This window comes from Dunckerocampus dactyliophorus, chromosome 2 (genome assembly GCF_027744805.1).
Source record: "Dunckerocampus dactyliophorus isolate RoL2022-P2 chromosome 2, RoL_Ddac_1.1, whole genome shotgun sequence".
In the NCBI taxonomy this organism is placed as follows: Eukaryota; Metazoa; Chordata; class Actinopteri; order Syngnathiformes; family Syngnathidae; genus Dunckerocampus; species Dunckerocampus dactyliophorus.
Genome location: NC_072820.1, coordinates 39020925 through 39048857, shown reverse-complemented (window position 1 = coordinate 39048857; position 27933 = coordinate 39020925). Strand labels below are relative to the sequence as shown.

The following is a 27933-nucleotide window of genomic DNA, read 5'->3' as shown; positions in this document are numbered from 1 at the left end:
CCCCTGGTCCGCGGGAGATTTGTGGGAACACAAGCCAGTCTGTGGGTCTAAAAAGGTCGGAGAACACTGATCTACAGTATATGCTGTATATATATATATATATATATATATATATATATATATATATATTAACTAGAAACATCTAATTAATCATATGTAAGGATTTTATATTGACTCAAATACGTACTGATATTATAGAATGATTTCAAATGAGTGGAATTTTTCAATTATTTCTGGCCACAAGCATTAGAACATCCCCAACCACACGTGTTCAATAAAAATACTAAATAGGCTGAGCCATTTATTCATATTTTATCAATTACTTACCTCATGGAAGCATCATTATATATACAGGTGCAGCACAATGAATTTATCTGAATTTGAAACAAGTGAATTTATTTCAGTATTTCAATTCAAAAACTTAAAACTCATATATATATATATATATATATATATATATATATATATATATAACTATATTATTACGTACTCCTGAACTTGGAACACCTGTAGGAATAAGTTGCACCAACTGCCAAGGCTTGATCAACCTCCATTTCTGCAGAACAGCTTTAAATTGTTGACCCATTTTGTGGTCCCTGTAACAGAACCTTTTTTTTATAATTCTGAAATACACATTATTTTTCAGTTTTGGGTAACCTTACCTTTTTTTTAACCTCTGGCACTTCACCACTTACCTTTGTACCACTGGACTTGAACAACTTGAATTTCAATAAATACCGTAACTGGAAAAATCGGGGTGTTCTAAAACTTTTGACCGGTAGTGTATATATATTGTATATACAGTAGACACCCCTACAACGTAAATCCGAGAACGTTTATGTTATAGGGTTTTTATGTTATACGAAGCGTAAAATACATGTAAATAAATTCCTTAGTTGGAAAAAAAACAGAACTATACTTTTGGTTTATTTTGTTTTATTGCACTTTAACGATGATGCAAAAAATGAAAAGAAAAAACACAGAGACGATGTGCTGCTGATGAACTTGAATAACATGTTCTCCATGGATCCACTCCCACACGGTGGCAGAGCCATACATTTTTCATTGGGGTGGCCCAGATTAGACCATTACTCACATGGGGGTGGCAATAAATTGATACCTGAAATGTCTAGATGGCCAGTGGGGTGGCCGGAGAGTGACCAGGGGTGGCCGCCACGTAGCTCCGCCACTGCTCCCACACACACACACACACACAAACACACACACTGTATTGACACATGACTGTAAAAAACAGTTGATGGAACAGATGGAGTCAGCACTCACTTCTACAAACAAATACCTCCCCACCTTATCTTTACTGGGAGGAGTTGAAACAGCTTTTTTCGGCTGTTATGAAACCAGACATTCAAGTATTTCTATCATTGCACAGGCACTAGAATTTCCTATTGTATATATTAAACTTGAGCCAAAGACAGAAGCATTGGCACCAACAGCCCAGCCATCAAGCTGCTGTTCATCAATGAAATTTACATCTCTAAAAATTATTTCTTCACAACTAGGAATGCTCCGATCAGGGTTTTATTCCGATACCATGAGTGAAATCGACCGATACCAATCACATAGATTAAGGGTACATTTTAAAATTGATTTATGATGAGTGCTATTGGCCCGTGGTGCCGTATAAGAGGGACAAGTTAGGCCAATTCCAAGGACCCCTGACTGCCACGGGACCCAAAAAATCGGTAACTATTAAAACAATAAAAGTGTGGAGAGGTGCCCCGTTTTCATGGAGACCAGAATTCCTGGTTGCACCCCTATTGGCTATATGATATGAAAAAGGAGGGACATATCAAAGACAAAGACGTATTTGACTTACTTTTTCAAGAGAACAAATATCATTCATGAAACCTACAGAAGATGAAACGCCTTCTTGAAGGAGAGTTTGGATGTGAGAGTACATAGTTTGATGGCATTCTAGCAGGACTTCCAGGTATCATGCAGCAGGGCTCCCAGTGAGAGAGCAGTCGGCAAACCTGGTGTCTTCCGCCGCTGAGAGAGGCTGATCATCTGGTAAATTCAATTTGCTTTAGACTTCTGAATGTCATGCACATACGGGCGCGTGTTGTCCAGCCTTTTGGCTACGTTAGCTGCCGTTTCACTGATGATCGAAGTCACCATACTCCATCAAGTGTTTGTTCTTCAAATATATTAAATTAAAGCTTTTTAGCGTGCTAGCCCCGCAAGATATTTTTCCTGGCATGTTTTGCAGTGTGCAAAATTTATATCGCTCTCTCAAATGGCATGTTCCACAAGGCAGACATGTTTGTTTTGTGTTTTTGGCACGCCTGTGCAGTGTAAAGGAAAGTGGGCGGGAGACGCTCGCTACAGGCTGCATGCTGCAATAGTACGAGCCAGAGGCGATCAATTTATGGGCTTATGCCCATGACGTGCTTTTTCACGGAAATTGTCCGATGTTGATCGGTGGCCAGTCGATCGGAGCATCCCTATCCACAACATCTGGACTCAAAAGATATTCCAAAAAAACAATAATATAAAACTATCTGTGAAACATCAGGCTTTTGGTACCATTGCCACTTACACTCACTGGCCACAACATTAGGTACACCTGAGCAATCTATTTAAATGCAATAAAAGAATGATAAACAGCTCTCAGTATGACGCAGTGCAGTTTCGCTACAATAATAAACATATTGTTTTATTCTCCATTGGATCTCAATAGATTGTGGAAATGTACTTAACATTGTGGCTGGCATTGTATGTGTTACATTGGAACATACGAACATAAACAGTAGTTGGGAACAGACAAAAACTGAAGTGTAAACATGCTCATCAATATTAGCCACTTTGATTCCAGTCTTTATGCTTGATAAAATTCGCAAATGTTGCATGTCCTGTCCTGCTAGTCGTTGCTTTTGCACAAAGTAATGTCTCCCTCTTGTGGACAAATAAGGAAGAACACAACTATGGTGTAGCGTTATTTTTAAACGAGATGAGGCTGGTTTTGTACCTATTAATTTCAGACAATAAATATGATTTTAAATAAATACTTTCTCAAGGACATTGAGGGGGAAATCCAGGAGTTAACCTGCACTCCAATGAAAATAATTTCATTCCTGAACAGCCATGATAGAAAACAAGCAACAGATCAAATATTTTACTGTAAACCCACAAAAAATATTTGTATATCACGAAGTCTACAGAAACCAAGCTGGCCTCTCCTCCTCCATTTGTGATGCCAGCAGGACGTAGAAACGTATTATTCAGCTGGGAGAGGCTTTTCAAGTCCCTCAGAATTCACTGAATTCAAAAAAAGGTCCATAAGAAGACAAAAGAGAAGGCTTCTCATACATCATCATCATCAGCTCGCGCATCTGCTGTGACGCTGTTCTAAGTGAAGATTCTTTGAGTGGGAACTCAAGACTCAGATCCACTTCACCTGTATCAAGTCATTGCACAAGTTCTGTCGCATGTCCAGCAGGTTCTGACGTTTAGGCGGCTGGGCCTGAAAGTATTCAGTTCACATCAGGAGGAAGTTCCAGGACTTCAAGCTCCAGTCTCATCCAGCTTACTGGCCCACTGGCCAGCTACCTCCTTCTCGGCCCCGTGTGGTCGGTCCATTGGTCCTCTTGGAGGTCGTTCTCCACCACGTAAGTATAACCCTCCTTTTCAATGCATTCAGCTAGAACCAGCAGAACCTTCACAAGCAAGACCAGAAGAGCAAGGGATAGACAGATAGATTTCATCAACCCATCTTTTTGGAATGATTATACCCAATATACTGTAATATACAACATTTTCTTTCAAAAGCCAAATTGGAGTTTAAAGTGGAGTTTAAAAAAAGCGTGTAAAGTGCTGACCTGGCGTAGGCGACGGTCCATGGCATCCAGGTGTGGCTGGATGAGGATGGGACTGAGCCTGTCCCTCACCAGGGACTCTGCCATGAGCATGGACAGCTTGTATTCCTCCTTAGCCAGCAGCTGCAGACGCAAGTGTGTGGACTTGCGTATCCTATACAAAACATAGGCTGTTAGTTCCTGCCTACACCCACACACGCACACACATACACATCAATACACTTTGCTTTTGAGCAAAACATTAAGATTAATGGCAAATGTGACTTTACCTGCAGCACTGGGTCAGCGGAACCAGAATGGACTTCTCGTCATGAGAGTGCTTTCCAAACCTACAAAGCATGGATGGTCATTTATCACCATTTATAACAATGACGAACGCATTAAAAAAAAGCCATTAAAAACAAAAATCAGCACACACTGATAATTTCATGTCTAATATGATTTTGTGCACTGATAAACTGTAGAAAATCTTACAATCGTGATCAAAATATGCTTAATTAAATGTAACTGTGATGAGATGCAAAGGATGTTTTGTGCCATGGCTGTGTTGAATGAATGGACTAATTTGCCAGATGATATTTTTATTTTTTGTCATCTCTGCTCTTGAAACTTGCAGAAAATGCTATACAAAATCGACACATCTGTTTGACCCATTAAAACATTTGAATTGAAAAGGAAATTTTCGAGCCCACTTTTATCTTAACATAAACTAATGCAAGTCACTATGACTTTAAAGGAAAACTGCACTTTTTTTTTGCAATTTGTCCCGTCATCCACAATCCTTATCTGAGACCTGAACACATATGTCTTTCTCTTTTCTGTGCATTGTAAAGATATAAAAACAGCTAAAAAGACGCCATTGAGAAAGCACATAATGGGAAACACTTATTCCGCCAATAAAGCCTTGTGAAAAAACTCCATTTAGATATAATGTGACGTGCATACTAACCATGCTACAGCAACATTGTTATTATTTCTGTTGTTACGGCGATCGAACTACAACTACGTTACTGTATTGACACCTTGCCACACCACACCATCGACTAGCTTCGCCCACAGTTGGTCAGCGCCGCGCTCACAATGCCTCAGGCCACCGCCAAAAGGTAACGCTACATCTTTAGAACGCACAGAAGAGAGAAAGCTGTCTCACATAAGGATTGTGGCTGATAGGCGAAAATTCCCCCCCCAAAAAATGAAGTTTTCCTTTAACTTGGATGACTGGCTTTCAATTTTGCATTTTTATATTTATCCACCAGATGGAGCCACTTTTCCCAATTCAAAGCATGCAGCAACATTTCACACCTTTTACTGTTTTCTGCAAACGCTGCCTTGCGACTATAATAAGTGTGTGTCACCGTTGATGTTGGATTATAGTGTGAACGTATATATGTGTGTGTTGCTATTTTCATCTTTTAATGATTTTATATTATTTCATTTGATTAAAAAAACAACCGACTTTTATAAACACGCTGGCATTTAAATGGTTAATTAGTATTTGATATGTATATTTCACACTGTAGTAGTTTGGTTGTTTAAAAAAAAATCTAAAATCTTTTTACAGCAGTTTTTTTTGTCATAAGGGACAAATGAGATGGAAACTTGCTTTATCTTATAACCCCATAAAGGCTAATAAGCATTTTAGAAACTGTTTTAATTCACTTATTTTGTGTTCAAGTGACTTTGTGTGAGGGGCGGGATACACCCTGGGCGGGTCACCAGTCAATCACCGGACACATATGATGTGTGTGTGTGTGTGTGTCGAGATGTGATCTCTCACCCTCTGCCGTTGTCCAGGTGAATGATGAACGTCTCGTTTCCAAACTTTTCAAACGTCTCATAATGATGCCGGTCCATGTTTCCTGGGATGGAAAAAAACGTAAAGAATTGAAGGAAAGTTGCACATCATATTTCAAAAAATGTAACCCATGCAATCTTGTAGCAACTGACCCATGAGGAAGTCAAAGATGGTCATGTCCATTATGTCCAATAGTCTCGTCCCGCTGTCGTAGGGGGGAGTCTGTTTGACTTCCTCGCAGTAGTCTGGGTCCACTTCCCATCTGATTCAAAACATCCATGCAGCAAATTACACACTGTTGATCAGATAGTGTAATATAATCCAGCATATTAGTAATTATTGCTAGTGGACAGTTAAGTGTGTTGCTCGGGGTTATTTTCTTACTCTGCCTTCTTGCGTTTGTGGTAGGAGCGTCTCCACGGGTTCCTCCATGTTTTGCGTTTGGCCAGTGCGAGGTCTGGGAGGAAGGCGGCCAGGGATCCTTCTATCTGGTCTGGTTTGCCACACAGAGCGTGCTCAGTGGAGCAGTAGTATGAACATTCCCCGTAAAAACACACATTGTTGGCTGAGGAAAGAATAAAACACACAATGTAGATATTTATATGCAAGCACACACATATTCAGTATGTGCTTTATTACTGTCAAAAGGATAGTTTGGATCTTCTCCATCTTGTTTACGTATGTGTTCCACAGCGGAAGAAGATGCATGTCTTTGTCACATTCACGTGAACGCACAGGCGACAGTGCGCAGGGATACAGCGGGATACAGATATGACGCCAAACGTTTTGTGAGGTTTGAGTTTTTGAGATTGCGATGCAAATGTTTTCATCTTTTCAAAGTGTATTGTCTTGAGAAGCCAATCTCTTTACTTAAATATCCCCAGCAACTAAGTGGAACTACATCTTCATCACAGAAATCTGACCAGAACTGGACTTAAGAGACCGAGTGGGGGGTAGGTCGCTGTTATTGGACTACAATCCTGATGGACATGTCATACAACTTCATGTCAAAAAATCCAAATTGCATATAGTTGCATATCAATTACATTGATAATAATGTAATTTTTAGTATTAGTTATATATGTTTATTGCTGTGCATGTAATTTCCAGTGTTCTAGAAGCGCACTGCCTCATCCAGGTTTATTACTTGCTTATTATTATTAAACAACTACATTAATATGTATTGTATGTACTTTATTTATTAGTAAATACTTCACATTATTATATATATCTGGGTTATTCAACATCAGGGGTGGCTGGACTTCTCCATTTGTATTAAGTGTGTAATAATCCTTGTCATCCTGTGCCAAACATGGTCATAAATACAGTCATAAAGTCATTCATTAAAACAGAATCACTACTTTAACACTAGTCAAAGATCTTCTATTTGACGGTATGACAGGAGCGCTTTGCTGCTTTTAGAGTTCTACTGCGTGAACACCAGTCAAAGATCTTCTAATGACAAGATTGCTTTGCTCTTTTTAAGGATCTGCAGTTCGTTTTTTATTGGCCGGCAGCGCATTGTAAAACAAAAACAAAAAAAAACCAACAGAAAAAAGGCACAATGTCAAGAAAAAAAGCTGAAATGTTCATACTAATAATAACAACAAATTAATCATAAATAAAATATGTTACAAAAAAGCTTTTAAATATATATAACGCTTTTTCAGCCTTTTTAATTATAAAATAAAACATGTAAAAATATCAAAGTGGCCTACTGTATCCTTTGATTTTTCTGACTGGAAAAAGTTTAGACACCCCTGATCTAATGTACAATAATCAAAGATCCTATATTTCAGAGGTCCCAACCACCAGGCCGTGGCCCTGTTCCAGTCCATGGGCGGGGCTGAACACTTTCAGAAGCAATGATAAAAAAACAGACATTTGAGACATTTTAAAAATGTTGAGTAACTACATTGAATTTTATGTAAAGTGAAGCGTGAATTTGATCACAAAGTGAAAGTTACGTTACACTCTGCTGGTCTTTGTTTTATACACTATACATACTGTATAATGTCTGCAATTACTGTAATGTCCATGCCCCCGACGCCAGCCGCCCCGGCCCCTGACTGCCCCGCCCCTGCCCTGTCCAACAGACAACAGCTCTGTGGACTGAAGAAACATTGAGGACCACTGCTCTATTTGAAAAGAACGCTATGCCTTTTTTTAAAAAACTAGTGCAAAAACAGTAGTCAAAGATTTTGTTTATGAAAGACAAGCTGTGCAGTTTTACAGAATTGGTTGCAAAAGCAATATCCAACCCCAGGGTTTGCACTGATCTCACCGACCAGGCTGACTCAGGAGCAGGATTTAGCCCGCAGGCTGCCCGTTGATCGGGGCTGGTCTATGTATGTATGTATGTATGTATGTATGTATGTATGTATGTATGTATGTATGTACTTTATTTATCCCACAGCAGGGAAATTTACTTGTTACAGCAGCAAGCAAGCAAGATACGCAAGTAAAGATGTATGTAAATGTAATGTATAGCTATTGTACTAAATATCATTACATTGCAGCGGTAATGAAGTGAGTAATGATACATTTTCAACATCCTGTGCCTCCTTTTTTAGGTCAATAGCAAGACAAATGATTAATATTTGGTTATACTCAAGTTACATCCTTCATGACTGCACCTTCTTTTTGCTCTTTAGGCATTCAAAGCACACCAACTTTGAAACAGTGTTCAGACAAGATTAATGGCCCCGGGAGGGATTCAATGACTTGGATTAATTGCTGAGATTGTAAGTAAATTCAGTCCCATGAGACATTCCCATGTGCATAATATGTGACCAAAACTTGCATAGCTCATTAAGTGCGGTGCTTTGATGCAGGCAAGCTTATGCGGCGAGTCCCCTGTTAATATTAATGTCCCCTGCATTTCAGGTACTAGAATTAGTTTTCCTCTACATGAGGAACATTACCTGGTGATATGAAGAATGTCCTCCACAGCTTTTTATCTCGTGTGACATCTCGGATTTCCTTGGTCATATTGACCACTCGGCCAGCCACAGGGGGCACGCGGCGGAAGTCCAGAATCCTACAGGATGGGAAAACATACCGGGATTGACTATCCATCCATTTTAAAGGTAAAGTGTTGATTTAATGTTAAGATACTGTCCACCCTGGGACTCAAACCTACAATCCCCGGTTTAGGGACCCAATGCCTTATCCGTGCAACTTTGACTGGGGCACGATTGTCAAGATGTGAACCATTGTGCGAGCACTGCCACCAGGCGGCACTGTGACATCAGTGATACTGTGTAAACCACCCCGCAGTCTCGTGTCTCCATCAGACTTGTTATAACCTCCACACACCGTCCTTGTGTAAAAGCAGATCAAGATATAACTTCACCATCCATTCAGGAAGTTGTATTGTTGCACCACCTGCTGTGGACATCAGTGGTTGTGTGCTTTTAGCTGGATAAGCTTCAGTGGGAGCTCAGGTTAAGTGTGGTATTGTTGTGTGAGGTAGAGTGTAAAAGAGGGCATGGCTGCGCGGCTGTGTGCGTGCCAAATGTCGATTTTATGCATCTGTGGCCAATGTCTTCAATATGACATCAGACCCCGCTCTTTAAAAATTGATACCCCCTGACAACAGCTAATGGGCTGGGGCCTGAGGGCAGACTGGAGGAGGACATAACCAGATTAAAGATGGAGAAGTGGGGAGGACTAACGGTTGTGAGATAGAGGAAATATCAAATAAATACAGTCAACTACAAAGCATAAAAACTACAGGAAACAGATTGTTTCTCTTGCTCAGGCCACACTTGTTGCAAGACATAATTTGTGGGGTACTGTTATTTTGTGTACTTTGCATCAAATCAGGACAGATTGTGTGTCTTTATGGATGTAAAGCTTGGTGTGAACTAAGTATCTTAGTGGAGTATATTTACTGGCTCAACGACAATGTAACAGGACCTTATTTGTGGGGCTTTTTTGTGCAGTTGGAATACTATAAGGCTTCGAAGATGGGTTTCAATTATTTTTATGTCTGTGACATAAAAATGATATGTAACATGTCAAGGCGTGTAAACCTCGTGTTTATTTTCAAATCAGGTATCACCAACCTGTTGATCACGTGCTACTGGTCGAACATTGGGATTTTGCAGGTCGATTGCAAGAATATTTGTTAGAACAGAAATGTATTTTTACATCAGTGCCCTCCACTCCCGGACAGTGACCAACAGGCACACATTTTGACGACTGAACATGCCCGCATGTCTCACCGCCCTCCAGGCATGCAACCTGTAAGCTCCAGCCAGGAGCCCAGTCCCCAAAATCCGACCGGAAGTATCAGTGCACGTACATCAGATACCCTTGCCACGCAAGTATGCATAGGTTAAGGGAGAGAGTGAGAGTGACAGAGTGCAGCAATGTGCCTGAGAACACAGCAGTAGTTATTGCACGTTAATATGGCTCAAAATGCCTTTACTACCTCAAAATTAAGGCACAAATATAACTCCATAGACGTGCACCTCCAAAAAAATCTTCGAGCCGTGGCTCGTTAGGCCTGTATTGACCAGTCTCTCTCTCCTCACCATTGCTCGCCCACGACACTGAGCCAACAAGCCGAGTTATACAGTAGTTTGCTCATAGCCCGCGCCACAAGCCCCACCACCACAAAGATCCACAAAAGCAGCGGGGGGGCCATCCGCAGACTGTGGCTCATTTGTCATTGCAAACTACAAAACAAAATACCATTTAAAAAAAACAGCAAAAATTGTAAAAATAGAGTTGAAATGTTGACACCAACACCCAATAATAACACAAAGCTTTGTATTTAAAGACAAAGCTTTAAATATGTATGTATGTATATATATATATATATATATATATATATATATATTTACTGGCGACCAGTTCAGGGTGTACCCCGCTTCTCGCCCGAAGTCAGCTGGGATAGGCTCCAGCACACCCGCGACCCTAGTGAGGATAATGCATAGAAGATGGATGGATGGATATATATATATATATATATATATATATATATATATATATATATATATATATATATATATAGTTCCGGTAGTTCCCTCCCACTGTGTCATGGTGTAGGGAGCTCGCACGGAAAGTGCTGCGCCAACCGCTGGTTGCATATAATAGGGACCGCACAAACACTAACGAAATGGCGGCGAAAAAACTTGGAAACTCCTCTGTCACGGCGCGTGAATGGAAGCTAGCGGGGTTTGCTTAGTTCAGCTAGTGCAGCTGTGTGTGTGTGTATGTGTGTGTGTGTGTGTGTGTGTGTGTGTGCGCGACTCAGACTCGATGAGTATACAGTATTTTCACGGTGTTGTGTTTTACTGCTTTAATGTAAGGACCATTTTACCATGCCCACTGACGACATGCAGGTTCTGAGTGAAAAAAGATGAGACGCAAGTTTATTCTGGCGCCCAACGCGTATGAACCGTCAATTGCCATTCGCAACACACACACAACACAGTCAATAGAATTCAATAGTGTTTCCCACCTTCTTTATCAAAATACTCGCACTTGCAACTTTCTTTGGCTCCATTGGGGTTTTTTTGCAGCCCTGATCAGTAAGAAAAGCAGAGACTTGTGACGTAACTGTGTTATAGTCAGCAAAGAACTACAGAGTCAATGACGACCTCATAGATGGGCGATGGAACTGGGGGACAATGACTGCACGCTGCTAACAGGATGTTTTCTAATAAATCTATATTACGTGCACAGTTGGACTAACGCAGGGTATTGTTAACACAAGACCCATGCTATATTGTAAACTAATCAGGGAATGTACGCAAACAAGAGGCAAAATGTTTGCATACATTTTTGATGTCAAAAATAAGCTAAATGAGGCGTATGCTAACAAAGGTTCCACTGTAATTTGTACAAACATGTACAGTCACACTGCTGTTTCAGAGGGCTTCGCTGCACTCCAGAGCAGAGAAAGGACTGGGAGATACGGCAGGAACACAGTCATACTCCAAAAATCTATTGACTCTGCATTAAATTCAAAGTACAAGAAATAGGATCAAACTTTTTTCTCCACTAATGCAAAATTGCCACTGGCTGCAGGGTTTCCCCAAGGATTTTTTGAAGCTGTGGTGGTGGGCTGCATGGGAGGTGGCCTGCCGGCACTGTTCACCGCGTCGCTGTGGCAGGATTTTTTTTTTTTAACATTTAAATTTACCGTCGGTAATTATGTCAACATTAGGGTTGTTTCCACAAGCTTGAACAACAAATGCATTAATTTGAATGCCTTTCTCTCTGCCTTTTTGTCCACTCCTTATCTGTCAAGTGCCAGCAGGGCAGACAGGTGATTCCAGTGCTTGTTTTTCAAACAAAAAGTGTAGTGAAAGGTTTTTATGATATTTGATAGATATTTTATTTCAAATTAATTGTGGTTAATATGTAAATAATAGGCTATACATGTATCTATATAGCACAGGGGTGCTCACACCTTTTTAGCCTGTGGCCTACTTTGTCCCAAAGATCTACCTCCTACTATAAACATCGAGAATATATATATATTTTATTTATAAATATTAGTATTTATGTACATTGCATATGTATGTCAGGGGTGCACACAATCAAATGATCTACCTCTTACAACAAAACATATAGCATATATAAAATATACTTTGCAACTACTATACTAAGTATTAATGATTAGTATTTCACATTCACAGTTTCACAGTTTACAAGTCATCAAAATAGTTGATATCATTCAGTAATTCACAGTTCAAACCAATATCGCAATAAAGATAATTACACATAATTACTCAATAGTTGTGCACATAAACTGAGTAGTTTGTCAGTGAAAATAGCTACGTAGCGTTCATCATCTATTACGTCCAGTTATCATTTGCTATACAACATAACAGATACTATATATGCAAAATCAAAAGGGTTATGCAAAAGACGACGCTGCCGTAGTCAACGCAACATATTAAACAGCTTTCAGCAATGGACACATTTTCTAATTAATCGTGAAATAGTAGTTGAACACACTAATTTGGAGAAAACACATTTGTATAGTAGTAGAGTTCATGACGCGAAGCACAGCCATGAAACAAATGTTTTTTTTTCCCTGCACAAGTCGCCGCTACAAGTGAACAGATAACTTTTGTCATAGATCCAGGCCGCTCAGTTAGTTTATCCGTAATCAGAATAGTAAAGATGAAAGTTGCATTATTCGTGTGTGCCGACATCTGTTCTCCACTTTTTTTTTCTGCCGCCGCCGCGGCACAGGAGCGAATGAGGAGGGGGCTTAATGTAAGCTGACTGATGTCATCTGACATCTACGAAGTGACAGTAATGATGCAGGTGGCACACGGCAAACACTACCTTCATAACGGGCACCCCTGATATAGCATATACTGTATGTCCACCCATACACTGTATTACTTACATTGTTAAGTAATACGATCAATTGTTGTTTCAATGATGCAGAGGACTGAGGCATCTTTTGATATCCAAAACAATGTTGTGTTTGTTCTTCTCACATGCTAAATGGAACAGCATCAGTTCCCTTTTTTCATCACTCTCACAAGCCACATGCATTAGTGACTGTTCAATATAAGGTTGTATTCGATCCGTTTTGGTACAGCTGCAGACTGCGTGCTCTTTTTCCACCTGAAGTGAATCCAATCACATAATGAAGTGTGTTAATGGCGGTGTATAGCCTATAAGAGAGGTGGCAGTGGCTGTGTTAGTGCTGCTTTAAAGGAGCCTCTGTATGACTATGGGCCCCCTGGGAGGCAGTGCAGCCTCACTCTGCAACACCAGCAGCAGCCGCTCTGTAGCCAAGGTCTAATTTAGAACAGACAAAATAAAGGGGAAAAAAATAAAGTGCTGCTTTTGGCAAACCCTGCCTGGCTTATATTTAGAATGGGCACAGGGCCTTTCATGCCTTTGGTTTCCTCCTCTTCCCCTTAACCCACACACACATATGCCAGCAGTGTGTGTGTGTGTGTGTGTGTGTGTGTGTGTGTGTGCGCGTAGAGAGAGAGAGAGGAGAACCAGATGTGTAGCAGACTGTTGACAAAAGCTGCTGCTAATGCAATTTCTGCACAACTGTGTCATTGCGCCTGAAGGAAAGAAGAGAGCGGATTCACCATTTCTCCCCTCTGTGGCCCCCGCCGACATGTGAATGGACAAGTGTTGTAACCTCACTCTCAACTTGTGTCAGGATGGAAATGAAAAAGGATAGGAACACTAGCATTACCGCTCCAACCCAAAGCCTTCTGATGTTTCCTGTCTTTTCATAAAGCTCCCTTCAGCAGGAAGAGCCAAAAGAGCGTGCTGCTTAGCTAAGTACAGAGGCTGCAGTCATTGTTCAGTCGGATGCTGGCTCTGGGAAGCCCGGCATTTATTCTCTGTGACTCATGGCCTCTCTGTGCTCAGGGCTTCACTGTACAGCTCTGTGTTTTTGACACAAAACTGATGGAGGCAGTGAAAGGGAAGAAGTATGAAAGCATGTAAAAGCAGAGAACGTGCAAGGCTGTGACAGACAGAGGATCCCATGTTATTGTGACACCTTTTCACTGTCTTTCTATATCCTGCAGTACATAAAGTTTTCATGTTTGGCTTGGGAATAGATAACAATAGCCCAGAGGTATCAAAAATAGGCACTTTTATTATGGGTGTGTCCATTACTCACGTTTTTTCACCATCCCCCAGGAATAACTAGGGATCTCCTGTGCAGTAAAACCTTAATTCCAACATTAGTATTCTGGTCTTTATGTCAAATAATGACACCATAATACAAATCTTTACAGGAAGGCAGAGGTGCCCTTCATGTCTGGTGTTCTGCAGCTTTGTCTTCCTCCCTGCCAGGTGCTTAATGAGCTGACACGAGGAGGCGCAGATTAGCAATCAGGGCCGGGGTAAAAGCAGCAGGACATCAAACAGGACATTGTCCCGTCATCGTCACAGAGAAGCAGAGGCTTGACCTTTTTGTCGCCAACATGAGACACAACATCAACTTTGACGCTAAAACATTAAGGGCAACGTTAGCCGGACTCAACTTCAATGCCTCGACTACAATTTCCAATGTGGGTATTTTTGGAGTCACAATGGAAGTGGAGAGGTATAGAAGGCCATTCATTGCCATTTACTGCTATTTCTTGACAGAGTGCACACTGCTGATTGCACAAAATGTGAGTTATAGTTTGTGTTATTATGGTGACACGACTTGTGTTTTAAGGATGCTTCCTGGCTGTTAGCAGGACAGATGTCAGTCTACTGTCTAGTCCTTGTCAGAGCGCACACTGCTGATTGCAGAAATTGCTGCATGCCACAGCGTGGTTGGACCAACACAAATGTGGCACTGCATCTTTCCTGCTTTTGTTTTGTTGAGTTTCAGCTGGGTGGCGATCTGCTCTCGACTGAACTCAATGGCCCCTTCTTCGGGTACACCTCAGGCATCAAACTCAATTGGTTCTTAATGCTACAACGGCTTAAAAGTCCATAATCCATAAAAAGTAAACTTTGCATGGCTTGAGAAAAATGGTTCAAATGAAAGACTGTGTTGTTGCTCCGCTTGTTTTAGATACACTGCATCAAGTGAGGGTGGAGGGATGCATGTTTTCTGAAATCTGCCACAATTTCTGTCACTCTGTTGCCACGGCCACTGTTTTTTGCAGAACTTGTATGCGAGGCTGGAATTTCGGATGGATGTCTCCGCCTCACCTGTCCAGGTGGAAGGCAGCAATCTCAGCATTGTGTCTCTCAAAGTCAGAGAAATAGAAGAAGTCCGGGGGCGTCTCCTGTTCACGAGTCTGCCTGCAGGGACACATAAGAGACCAAGAATATTTAGACAACATCCTTAGGTCAACATTTAATAATGCAACAGTGGATTTACTTTGATAAATAAATGTCCCATTGCACAGAAAGACAGACCAGGTGCCTCTACACCTGTGTACTATTTGCTTTGTTAGCAACAACAAAGCCACAATCAAAACATCTCACTGAACACCCTTGAGGAGGAGCGAGGACAATTCAAGGTCAAAGCCTTCCTCCTGAAGCGGCCATCCCTGTTCCCGCTGTGTATCTATTTCCGTCCAACTCTGATCCTGCTGAAAAATTGCTTCCCGCAGACATTGTGCTTTTAAAGCTCTTACAAGAAGTGAGAGAGGCTCTTTAAGACTTAAAAAGCCAGCACTGATGGAATATGAGCCAGAATGGGGCTGGACAGATGTGTTAAAAAAAAGCTAACAAGAGACTGGGTGATATTTGAGTTATTTTATGAGCCATCCTCCCACTTTGCTTTGTTGTTATTGATCACAGAAGCAAAGAATTGGCCGACAGCCTCTTCTTCTTCTTCTTCAGCGTGCTGGAGGAAGATGAGAAGACGAGAAAATATCTTGGCAACTTCTCTCCTTGATCCTTCTTCTCCATTTCCCTCTCTGATCACTCCACTTCTCTGTGTGTCCACAGCTTAATACCTCGTATCAGTCCACCTCTCCCTTTCCTCCTCTGTTACATCCATCTCGCTCCTCTCCTCTCCTCAGTTGGCGGGCTCGCTAACTCCACAGCTGCGTAGCTGACATATGCACCAGTCATTAACTATCCCAACATGATGCCCAGAAGCACATTCATCCACTGAAAAATCCTCAATTTCTTCCTCTTGATTTGCCTTATTGCTCATCTGCCTCCACACGCACACACCTCCACACATGCATAGACAAACAACATGGACACTTTAAGTGTGAACCTACAAGGATCCGGCTGAAAATGATTGTAGCCTCAAACCTTCGTTTTCAAATGTCCCTGTTTTCCTACGATTCCGTTTTTGACAAAAATGTCACACATCAACATCCGTGCAATTGCAACACCTGATATGTATCTCCAACTCGCAAACACATCTCTCCGTTTGTCCTCAGAACAACAGTTCCTCGTTCTCACCACACGACCCCGAGGTGCATTCACTGACACCTACAAACTTTGAATTTATGTACGTGTAGTCTAAAGCAACAAAAAGAAAGATATTCCTATCAGCATTTACTTTAACTTTACTTGGAAATCCCAGAAAATACACGCAAAACGTGAATTCTAATGAAATTGCATGGTGTTTTTCACCGCAACGCCTCACTGTGCATAATAGCACGGTTTATTCAAAAGTTCTGCTATTAAAGAGACTACTATTATGCAAACAGATTTTCAGACTTGTGCGGTATCTTTTAGCTTGATTTAAATTTTCAGTTCATTTTTAATACATACAAATAAATATAACCATGTCATGTCATTTATCTTTCTGTAAAAAATGGGCATAATTGGTGATTAGTCATGATTAATTAATTTGAAAACTGTGATTACAAATGTTGGCAGCCCTAAATTATTCTCTATAAAACGTATTTTTTGTTAATATTTTGGGTGTCTGTTCCAGACACCCAAAATATTAACTGGATTTACATGATTTCGTATGGGAAAAATAGTTCTGGATCAATTACGAACAAAAACCGAAGTCCCACTGTATGTGTAATTTGCGTATGTTTTTGTACAGTTTCCTACTACATTCTCCCAAGAAGGTCTTTTGTGCTAATTGATGTCGTCATTTCCCTTATCCGTGATTACAACATGTCTGTAGTGTTAACAAAGAACAAACAGCATCTTTTGATTGTATCACTCCTCCTCTTCTGGAACGCTTTGCCTCACATTGAGTAAGAATGGCAGCGACTGACTGAGAGCAGCGTCTATTTACAGCAGCGCAAATGGACAATATCATTCAGTGCGCAGTACTGAGGCAAGCCTGACAACTTGATTGTATCAAGCAACACGATGAAGCAGTCGCAACCAACAACCAATACAAAAATCATCTATACTATATCCATCTGCTGTATGTCCAGCAATAGTCCTTCAAATGAATGTACGGCAAGCCCGTAAGGCGTACTAAATCAAATAAAAACATCCCTTGAAAGGAAAACACAGTACACTGCCACTTATTACAGAACAGAGCTGTCAGTGTTAGAGAAATCCTCTGAAGGATAAGCATGAGCAAACATTCTAGCACAATGATTCACGGTCGTTCGCCCTGAAAGAAATACTTCACATGTCCTCCCCAAATTGCTGTGTCTCCTTAGGGGGACAATACAACACTATAATCTGCTTTCTATAGGTTTTGCAAATGCTAATTTGATGAAGAGTGGTTTGAGACATATTTCTAGGAGAAGTTGCATAAAGAGGACTGTAAATTTAGGCCCAATTCAAATGTCAATAAAGTGTTTTAGAGCATGCAATGAAACATCCCGCCCTTTCCTTGAAGAAGAATGCATGAATAGGAGAACTTGATGTCTGGGAATGGTATGAATATGAATTCTCTAACAGCACCTACTGTATGTTCTAGAAAAAAAGAGGCTTGGTCCGATAAGGTTGACGTGAGTAAAGCGAGGGAAACATACATAAATGCATGACCGCATAGTAAAGTCTTGGCTCCATAAATGTTTGAGCACAGTGTATGCGGCATGCTGGAAGAAAACAGGGAAGAGGGTAGGGACTGTTGGTCAAGAGCTGCTTTCCTGCTCTTCAATTGGACATATCTTGCTTAAATATTTACAAATACGCGGTGGATCTATGCTAAGTGATAAGCTATTTTGCACCAAGCTGCCAACAGAAGCTTCTCGGGCAGCCAAATCCTTCACGAACAAAAATCCAATTTTTCATTCACAATGCGGCGCCACTATACAGCAGCCTGTCTGTCTGTCGCCGCATCAGAGGCGTGATCAATGGCAGCAGGTGAGACATACTGAGCCCAGCGTGCCCTGGCCGACCCCTGGGGGCCCACGGTAAACACATAGTTTACACTGGCTGGACAGACACTTTCTTGGCTGCAGCTTCCAAGGTCTGAGGGGCCCTACAGTTGCCAGTGGGGGTGTGGTGGTCTATAACAGCAAACACAGCACAGTGTGAGAAGGTGAATGGAGAGTGCTGCTCCTGTGGAAAAATCTACCTGCACATCATGGAAAATATATACTGAATGGCGTGGGCCTCAAAACAATAAACATAATTTGTCTGCCACATGCAGTGAACCAACACTATGTAGTAGTTTTACGTCCATAACAGCTTTCTGAATTACTTTCACAGCCAAGAGGACTAGAATAGCATCCAGTGTTTGGTACACCAGCATAATTAATAAGATCCAAAACAAAGTTGCATTGCAAAGGTTAATATTCAGATAATAATTTAACAATAATGTTTATTACTGTGGTTGTAGTTTATAGTGGTGGGAGGTAGAACTTATTACATTTGATTTAAATCAAGATAAATCTCTGGATACTTATATTTGGAATTTCAATCCAACAGGCAACAGCGAAGGTTTTTTTATTGACTTTATTTGCAAGTTAAAAAACACTTATGGCTGCTCCAGGTGAATATCATTAGCATTTTTTTATATTATTTATCATTATTCTGCCAAATAAATTGCTTTTTGGGGCCTTTAAGTTACCTACCTACTCAAAAACTCCCCAAGCATTTGCATCCTGGTGAGAATATATGTATTGTTGGATTCCCAGGTGTGACGCCCAAACACCCACTTCGTAGCCACAAAAAAAAAAAAAAAAATCAAAGAGCCTAGGTAGTCGACCATTTTGGTTTTGTTTGGCTTTTGGCTTGCATGTGCCTTTTTTCAGGGATTTCAAGCACAGGAAGTGATCACTGACTGTTAGTAATTGCTGAGCCTCAGGGAAGCGATAGGATTATTTAAATTCTGTTTCTTCCAACTCCGTTTCGAATATGTTTAATTGCGCAACTGTAACACCACAACATAACGATCCCCAGTTAACTTTATTTCCAAAGTTCTTGGATTCACTAATTTAACTTCCGTGTACTGAATCTACACTACCATGACATTCTTGTTTGACCTTGGAAGAGGTCTGCACTCCAGTATTCTATTTATGTTTGTCAATACAGCATTGTATTAGATCGGACAAGAGTGTGTGGGTGCACCTACTGTTGTGGTTGTGATGCAGTTTGAAAGTCAGACGAACCAATCGATCAGGCTTAAAGTCCCACTGCGCTTGCACGCCAAAGAGTAAGTAGAAGAAGACGTACAGTAAAATATGACATGACAGGGCGTTCTTCCACACACACTTACACACAGGGCTTAAGGTGCGAGGATAAAGGTGAGCTTTAAATGCATGAGAGGCTCAGATAGCAGAGCATCGCCACCGCAGGGATGGCGGCGGCGATGAAAGGAGGCGGAGCATTGTTTTATCTGGAGCGGAGCCTGCGTGAAGGCTGACCTTTTAAGCAATGACATTTGATAAAGTGACTAAATGGCTCTCGCCGAGCTGGGCAGTGGCGGGATGCGCCTTCGCATCCCATGTATCCGTGGCTGTTTACTGGTGTCGCCGCGCTGTAATTTCATGTCTGCGACGTGGATTTAGTGCCCAAATGGGGGCGGGGGGCGTGACAGGGCTATTGTGCTTTGAGTAAGTGCTGTGCACATGGTAGAGATGACATTTGGTTTATGTGAGCTGAGGAGGGAGTGATGAGGCGAGAAAGAAAGGGAACAAGGATCCCAGAATGATGGAAGGGATAAATGACAGAGAGAGAAAGGTGTTGTGTCATTTTGTTTTTTGCTGTAATTGGAGACAAGAAACAGGGAAAAGTCAATAATAGACGAAAGGAGGGAGACATTGAAAAAAAATACTTAGCATCCAACAAGGGAGGAAAGAAAAGGCGAGCGATCTAGAAAGAAATGAAGTAAAGGAGGGGAATGATTATAGAAGGTGTTGCTTTATATTACACTGATGAAAGCTCAACACAGCTATGTTTTCACTTTCACTATTTCTTGTTCTTCATTTAAAAGCCAATATGATTATGAATTTACAGACGAGCTCTCAAACATATTTCCACATAATAACTCTTTGAAATTGAAAATGAATGAACAAATGCCAGAAAATAAATAATATGAGATATAAAAAGTGTTATGTTACATTTATGCACACCTCGAAAAGATAGAAGAACAAAAAAAAAAAAAAATCACTCAAGCACAATACAGCCTAGGGGGGTCAATATATAACATTCAGAGTGTGATCCAGGTGTGTGTATGTGTGTGTATCTTGGGCTATGTGTGTCACCATTTTTCAGCGTGATGGCTGTCATAGTTCCCCAGGCGCTACAGTGCTCTTCCTTCTCCTTCCCCCTCTCCTCCTACTCCTTCCTTACTCTATTACCCCTCCTGAACCAACGCCTGACATACAGAGAGATAGCTGTTTCCTTCCAGCTAGCACACCACTCACTCACACACACACAGACACGCACACACACACAGAGGAAGTGAGGATCAAGAGTGAGTCTAGCTACAGTGAAGCCAAGAAGTAGTGCCTTTTGTTTGCCTTCATACACCAGCACAACGGATTTGGATGTGATTCATTGTAGAGTTTCACCATAAGTTTCACAATAATATGGCGATTACTATTCAGGAATCCCACCTGTAATTGTCATGAATGTTATATACAGAAACCATTGCTAACATTCAATAACAGGAAAACCAGATTCGGGTAAAACCCCCATCGCACAGTGGCATATATCCGAACCATACGTCATCGAAAGGCGCGTTTTGCCATGCAAGACTCTCTGCTGTAGGCAAAAGTTATTAATAAAACAAATGTGTATTTTTCCTAAAATATTAGTCATAACAAATACCAATACAGTACTTTTTTACACAATAACTTAATTGCTACTATTAAGGGATGTCGTCTTCATTATTTTTCATATCTTTTGATCAAGTTCAGTCCTGATCATAAAGGTTACAATTGTAAAAATCAATCAAATATTTGGTATTTATGGTCAAAACTGAAGTTGATGAAAAGATGTTTGGATAAATTAAATAGTACTGTTACTTTATTAGACTAATCGATACTCGTGTGTATCGATATCGATCAATACCACACAGAATCTACACGCGCATCACAAAGAGCTACATTCTCCTTCCCAATTTGTCATGCACTCCAGATCATTATTCAAGTTTTTAAAAAAAGGCCAATTGACGCTATGCTTGTGGTTTAGGTAAATCAAAGTCCTGGTTATAATTAGAGCATTTCCGGTATTATCTCCACCTCCATCCAGTCAGCTGACTGACAGGGCACTAAGCTTTTCATGCTTAATGACGATATATACAGTGTGCATTGTGCTCCACAGTCCAATAGGCTATAAAAGCGTGCTTTATGCACGTCTCAATAAGTATGAATAAACACAATTTCAATATAATGAATTATGCATCAAAGACTATTTCAAAAGAGGCTACATCCTGTTTTAAGTTTAGTCTTTGTCTCCTGAGGGGCCAAATGCATGCATAAATGCAGACATGTTGACTAAACGCCCTCAGAACACGAGCATCTCTTCTTTATTCCGCCACTTCAAAGAGGACTGAGCGCCACAAAAAAAGGAAAAGCCTTGAATGAAAATCACTGAGCAAAACACTGCCATTAGAGGTTTAGCATGTGGCAAGACACCATGAAGAGCTGTGCGAGTGGAGGGGGAGGCTGGAAGAAGGATGCTCAAGTAGATTGTTATTGAGAGGCTTTTTAGATGATGGGGGAGCCATTAATCTATGTCTATATGGATGTGTATTGTCATCCTGTGCATTAATCCCTGACGGAGAGGCGTGCTTGCAGAAACCAATACACGTCAGGAGCTACAAAGCTACATCAGGCTTCTCAGCTGTTGGTCATACTATCACGTAAATATCCAGCGCAGATAAACAGGCCGTAAAGATGAAGACATCAGCTCAACATGATCTGATAAAGATACAATGACGATGCTCGCGCCGCCTCCTTATCGGGCATGACAGCACACACGCACTTCTATGCCCCCTCTCATCTTGAGCCACTACCGCATCGCAAACCAGAGGTCCTGCTATTATCCTCAATTGCAAAAACATTTTAGTCATTCCAAAAACTGAAGAAGGTAATTTCTGGAAAAGACACAGCAGAATGGCAGTAACATTAGCTATAAGAAAATGAGCTAAAGCCACGCAGTCCTCCACTATGGAAGCTTCACTGGGCAGCATTATTCTAGTCAGTACAATACTGGCATTGAAACAGGAGTTCAGAACATTCCGAGAATGTCATTTAAAAAATAAAAATGTCTCCATTAAATGGCTACGTTAATTTTTCACCATAGTCCACCAAGGAAAATAAGGTCAAATGCTAGTCTCGAGTGCCGTATTTTTAGTATAAGTCGCCTCTCGCTCGAAGTCAGCTGGGATAGGCTCCAGCATACCCGCAACCCTAGTGAGGATAAGCGGCATAAAAGATGGATGGATGGACAAGTCGCATACGTCAAAAAATGCATCATGAAGAAGAACAAAACATATATAAGGAGTGGACTACAAGTCATATTTATACATTTCTTTTACAAAATTGAAGACCAAGAACAGACATTTACTATGAAAAAGTAAGTTATTCAGCCACACCATAGTATAAAGTGCATACCTAGGAGCCTGGATAGCTTAAATTAACATAACAAGCCAGCGGTGTCCAACAAGCAAGTTACCACTAAGCAAGTTCCCCAACTTCCCGAACTCGTTCCACATCACTGAACCCATTGAATTCTTCATCCTTGGTGTTGCTAGCCTATAGCGCCCTCTCGTGCCTGTCAACGGTAATGTTCATGACATCATGGCAGTCACCGGTGAATAAGCCTCACCCACTAAATTTAAAGGAATAAATAGATTTGTACATATATAAGCCGCACCAGACTATAAGCCGCATATGTCCACGTCATAAAATGACATACTGTGGCAAGCACGAGTCCGTGAGGAGCCAATCATGAGCTATGAAAAAAACTCATAAAGAGCTGGTCAAGCCATTAGAAATTGCACGAGGTCATTACGCAATATAACCGTCTGACTCACAGTGTCATCTAACAAAGAACACTAAACTCATCACACATCAACTTAACACTGAAAAGGTAACTTGGAAATATACAAACATGTACCAATACGAGTTTCAAAAATACAAATCTCTAAGTTTTCCCATAATGCAATGAGCAATGAGGAGCCCAGAGGGAGGCTGATGTCATTGCAGTGCCCCGGCAGGCACCAATGAATGTTTTGCTCAGACACAATGCATTACGGCAAAACTTTGTTGTTGTTTTTTTTTTCATTTTAAACTCGTATTGTATATTTGTTAGGTATGCCTTTTGAGGGTTTAAGTCGCTGTGTGATGAGTTCAGTGTTCTTTGTAAGATTCTGAAGTAAAGGAGCTGTCACTAGATTAAAGTTTTTTTAAAAAGTAGCGGCTTATACACCGGAAATTACAGAATATGTTTGTTTTTATATACTGTATAAGTCACAACGGACTACCAAGTACAGGACCAGCCAAACTATGAAAAAAAGTGTTACCTATAGTATGGAAAGTATATAAGTTAGAATGCAGACCTCCACCAAATAAAGATAAATTGCTCCCTCTGAGCTTAGTTGCTCGTATATCTTTGCTCTAAAATGAATCCCCCAAAATCTGGTTGTAAATTTGATACGTTTGCATTCCAGTCGGTGCTATTCCACTCCAGTCCTGTAGGTGGCGGTAATCTGAAGGACAAAGTACATGAACTGCCACACAAAAAATACGGCTTTTCACATAAATACATTGAGAAAGTTCTGTATCTGCATTAAAATATTGTTTTTTCTATGCCACTCCCCTATCCCTCAATTAGGCAATTAAAGTCAAATTCAGTCTTTTAGTATAATGACAATTTAACTATCTGCATTCACTCCATCCTTTGCTCAAAGGGGACTCACAGGGCAGATGTGTAACGCAAGCTGGGATGCGATCTCTTATTTGCTTTGAAATGCATCAAAGCCAGAAGGAAATGTGGAAGAGATCTGTGGTAATTACACAGCCTATTTGATTAAAATGGAGCTTCGGAATGCATCCAACATTGCCAAGGAGGAAGAAATACTGAGAGGAGACAGGTATCGATAGATGCTTTAAGGACAAGTGGAGGAAGTCTGGTTTAAAAGGATGGATAAAGCACATGCACACACAGGCAAGGACATGACAAACATGCAAAATTAATTGAAATGGAATCTCTTAACAGAAATGTAAACATGAATCACCGAATTCCCAGCGCCAGCCATAAAAGAGGCCGCACTGCTTTCTAATCTCCATTTCTAAAGCAGAGGTGGATTACACGTGTGTGTGCCTCTGTGAGTGGGTGGAGAGATGATGAATTTTCAGCGTACGGCATAAAAGATGAACCCTAATCTTGGCCGTTCATTCAGCTTTCAAAACCAATTCCATCAATGATGTGGCACCGCCACCGGTTGGCTCACGCGGAGCACACACAGGAGTCCTGACCAATTAATCACATTACATTACACAATTGCACATGCCCGTGAATGGAATGAGCATTCACTGGTGAAATATGTGGTGCGAGAGTGTCCTATTCTGGGTTTGCAATGTTGTTTAAGAGAGTTTATATTTAATATAGTGGTAACTAGGCTTTCGCTTATTGATTTGCTCCAAAAGGGTGAACGAAAAACGAAACATACAAAAACCGAAGCAATTTTTCCCATAGGAAATAATGTAAATCCAATGAGTTCATTCCAGACACCCAAAAATATGAACGAAAAATGAATTTTATAGAGAATCATTATAGAATTATTATAGACAGAATAATTATAAATGATGAATGAAATGGACAAATGAACATTTAACATCATTTTTACCCCATTGAAGACTTGTTGGCGAAGGCGTCGAGGGAGGACAGGAGGGGACGCCAACCTTGTATTTTGCGATCATTTCTTTCTCTACCTTCTTTATCAAATTGCAAACACTTGCAACTTTTTTGGCCCCATGTCGTGTTATTTAGCTGTCATAGTGAGTCACCAATGTGTAGGGTGCTTTGTTTGGGTACGTTATTCGGCAAAATGATACAGTACAGGACAAACAAATGAGTTTTTTACGTGAAATATTGTACAGAGACAGTGTACAAAAACCAGGGCAAAATTTGGGCAAAAAAACGGCAAAGTCATACGAAAACTGAGGCGTTTGACTGTGTTAGATGATAACAATTGTTCCCTGTGATTTCATGTTAAAGGGATAATTCGGCTTTTGTAACATGAAGTTTTATGACATCCCCATCAGCAGTGTAGTGCATCAGCGGTGACTTTTGCTCCACTTTGTCCCGTGAACCAAGCTCTGGTCGGTTTTTGGTGTTTAAGAAAGTAGTTCCGGCTACTTGGTGGGGTCACTTAAGTAAAGGATTCTGCTTCTCAAAACAATATGCGTTCAAAAGAGTAATACATTTGCATCACAAAACTGTTTGTTGCCCACAAAAAAGTCAGGCCTCTCAATCGCTCAGCGTTATTTTCTGTCCAGTCATATCACTGTGCGCTGCCGCTTGTCCATTGTTGTGTATGTGTTCCAGTGTTTACATGTGCGGATGAAGACCGCTGCGACGCGAGAGAGTTAAAGTGCGAGCTGGGCTACAGTGGTAGTTGTCAAATAAGAAAATATCTAAAAAAATAATTATCTGGGTGTGACTGAATCGCTCTATTACTCCATTGTTTTCCTATCACGGGTTGCTATGAGGAAACTTTGGCTTCTTGCCGTATCGGCTACATACTGTAATGTGGGAACCAAGATGGCCAGGATGAAACAGCTTCATGTGTGTAGCGCACAAGACAGAGGAAGAAACATGTTTTGAAGAGATCTGCTGTTACAGCACCGCAGGTAAGAACGAGCTACTCGCTAATTAGATGCCGCCTACCACCTTGTTTACAAGCAAACGGTACTGGGAACAAGCTATCAAGACCTAGCTTACTCTTGATAGCCTAAAATATCCCTGTATTCCTGTTCCTATAGGCATTCCTTAGGCTTTGTGCTAAAAGGAATGTCTCCATCACTTGCTTCGTAGTCAGACATGTTTACTTTTACTATCCACGCAGTAAAAACATGGTGAAACAGGTGATGGAACAGTTTACAGCTGGCGGCAGCGCGCAGTGATACCAACGGAAAGAAGTCCTTTTGAAGGCTTATAGTTTATAGTTTATAGAGAAGCAGGAAAGCTTCACTCAGTGACCTTCTTAAAAACCAAAAACCGACCGTAACTCGTCTCACGGGACGAAGTGGGGGAAAAGTCACTGTTGATGCAGTACGCTGCTGATGGGGATGTTATACAACTTCATGTCAAAAAATCCAAACTATCCCTTTAAGGGTCAAAGTCTGTACAGCGAAACTAGCTAAAAACATATTTAAATATTTTTAAAGGCAAGATGTTTATACTTAACTTAACTTTCTGACTGCAATAATTGCAATTTATAAAATGTATACGCAACATACACGCTTGGTAATAGACAGTAATAGACTTATAGTAATAGACTTATTTCTACTTCTGTCCATTCTGTTTTTTGGGGAATATGCTGCCCCTTTTTGGTTTGTAGGCAACGTGAGACACAGATTGTGTTTTGATGAGGTTGTGGTCATTTCCACAACATTTTATAACATAACATGAAAGTGAGGTTTAAATTATCTCATATTTTATCCTATACTAGCATGCTGTAATCATCCCCAACAAAGGGCTTAAGTCCTCAAAAGCATATTTGCAGTCGAAAAGGATGTGAGCAAAGCAAACTTTGGTAAAAGCTCTGAGGTGGATACAAATTGATTGGTTGAGATAAACCTTAACGGTAGAGAAGACGCTACACTGTTATTACAAACAAGACCCATCACCGTGACAAATGCCAGCCATTTTTGATCTTTTTTTTCCCCACCATTCAAGCTCACCAGCCAGCAATCAGTCGGCCTCTATATGCTTTTGAAGCCTGAGTTGCTACACGGTTTTTAAACAAATACAACAATAAAATCAGACAATGATTGCATCATTACGCTCATTTATCAGCATCTGTAATTGCTGCATATTGAAAGAGTCTCAAGTGACCGTGTGCAAAAATAGCCTCTGTTGAGAGTTGCAATCTTTACGGGATGATTATGGGACCGGCTTGGCTAAGACTGATTGCTGTGGCCTTTCCAGAGCTATTCTGGCTCTGCTGAGTGTGTGTCTTCCACTCCGCATTGATCTATCGACCCACGGTCCACTAGAACCTCGCTCAGACCAAAAGGTGAATCTCATTTCTAAAGCGCACACACTCTCTTTCACACCAGCCTGCATACGCAGTCGCAGACAAACAAGCATGTTGATTTTTGATGACAAGATTGATGAAGCCACTACGAATTCCCCCCTTGCGTCAACAATAGGCAGCCACTCGACCCTTCAGGCGTACAATGTGTGCCATCGTTTGCAGAGGTGCGGCCTTCAGTGCAGTGTAATTGGAAGGGAACAACTCATCTGTGTGCAGCTCAGCAGGTAGGGTGAATAAAACGATTG

General features: G+C 40.9%; 1 protein-coding gene across 1 annotated transcript in view; it reads right to left on the bottom strand.

Moving 5' to 3' along the window:
• Positions 1 to 919: 919 nt before the first annotated feature.
• Positions 920 to 27933, bottom strand: part of fam20cb (FAM20C golgi associated secretory pathway kinase b) — a 62797-nt gene continuing 35783 nt past the window's right edge. The window contains exons 4-11 of the mRNA XM_054756270.1: positions 15292 to 15384; positions 8556 to 8671; positions 6016 to 6196; positions 5784 to 5893; positions 5614 to 5695; positions 4106 to 4165; positions 3840 to 3990; positions 920 to 3677 (exon numbers count right to left, since the gene is read on the bottom strand). Coding sequence (XP_054612245.1) covers positions 3567 to 3677; positions 3840 to 3990; positions 4106 to 4165; positions 5614 to 5695; positions 5784 to 5893; positions 6016 to 6196; positions 8556 to 8671; positions 15292 to 15384 — 904 coding nt within the window. The 3' untranslated portion in view covers positions 920 to 3566. The remainder of the gene's footprint in view (positions 3678 to 3839; positions 3991 to 4105; positions 4166 to 5613; positions 5696 to 5783; positions 5894 to 6015; positions 6197 to 8555; positions 8672 to 15291; positions 15385 to 27933) is intronic.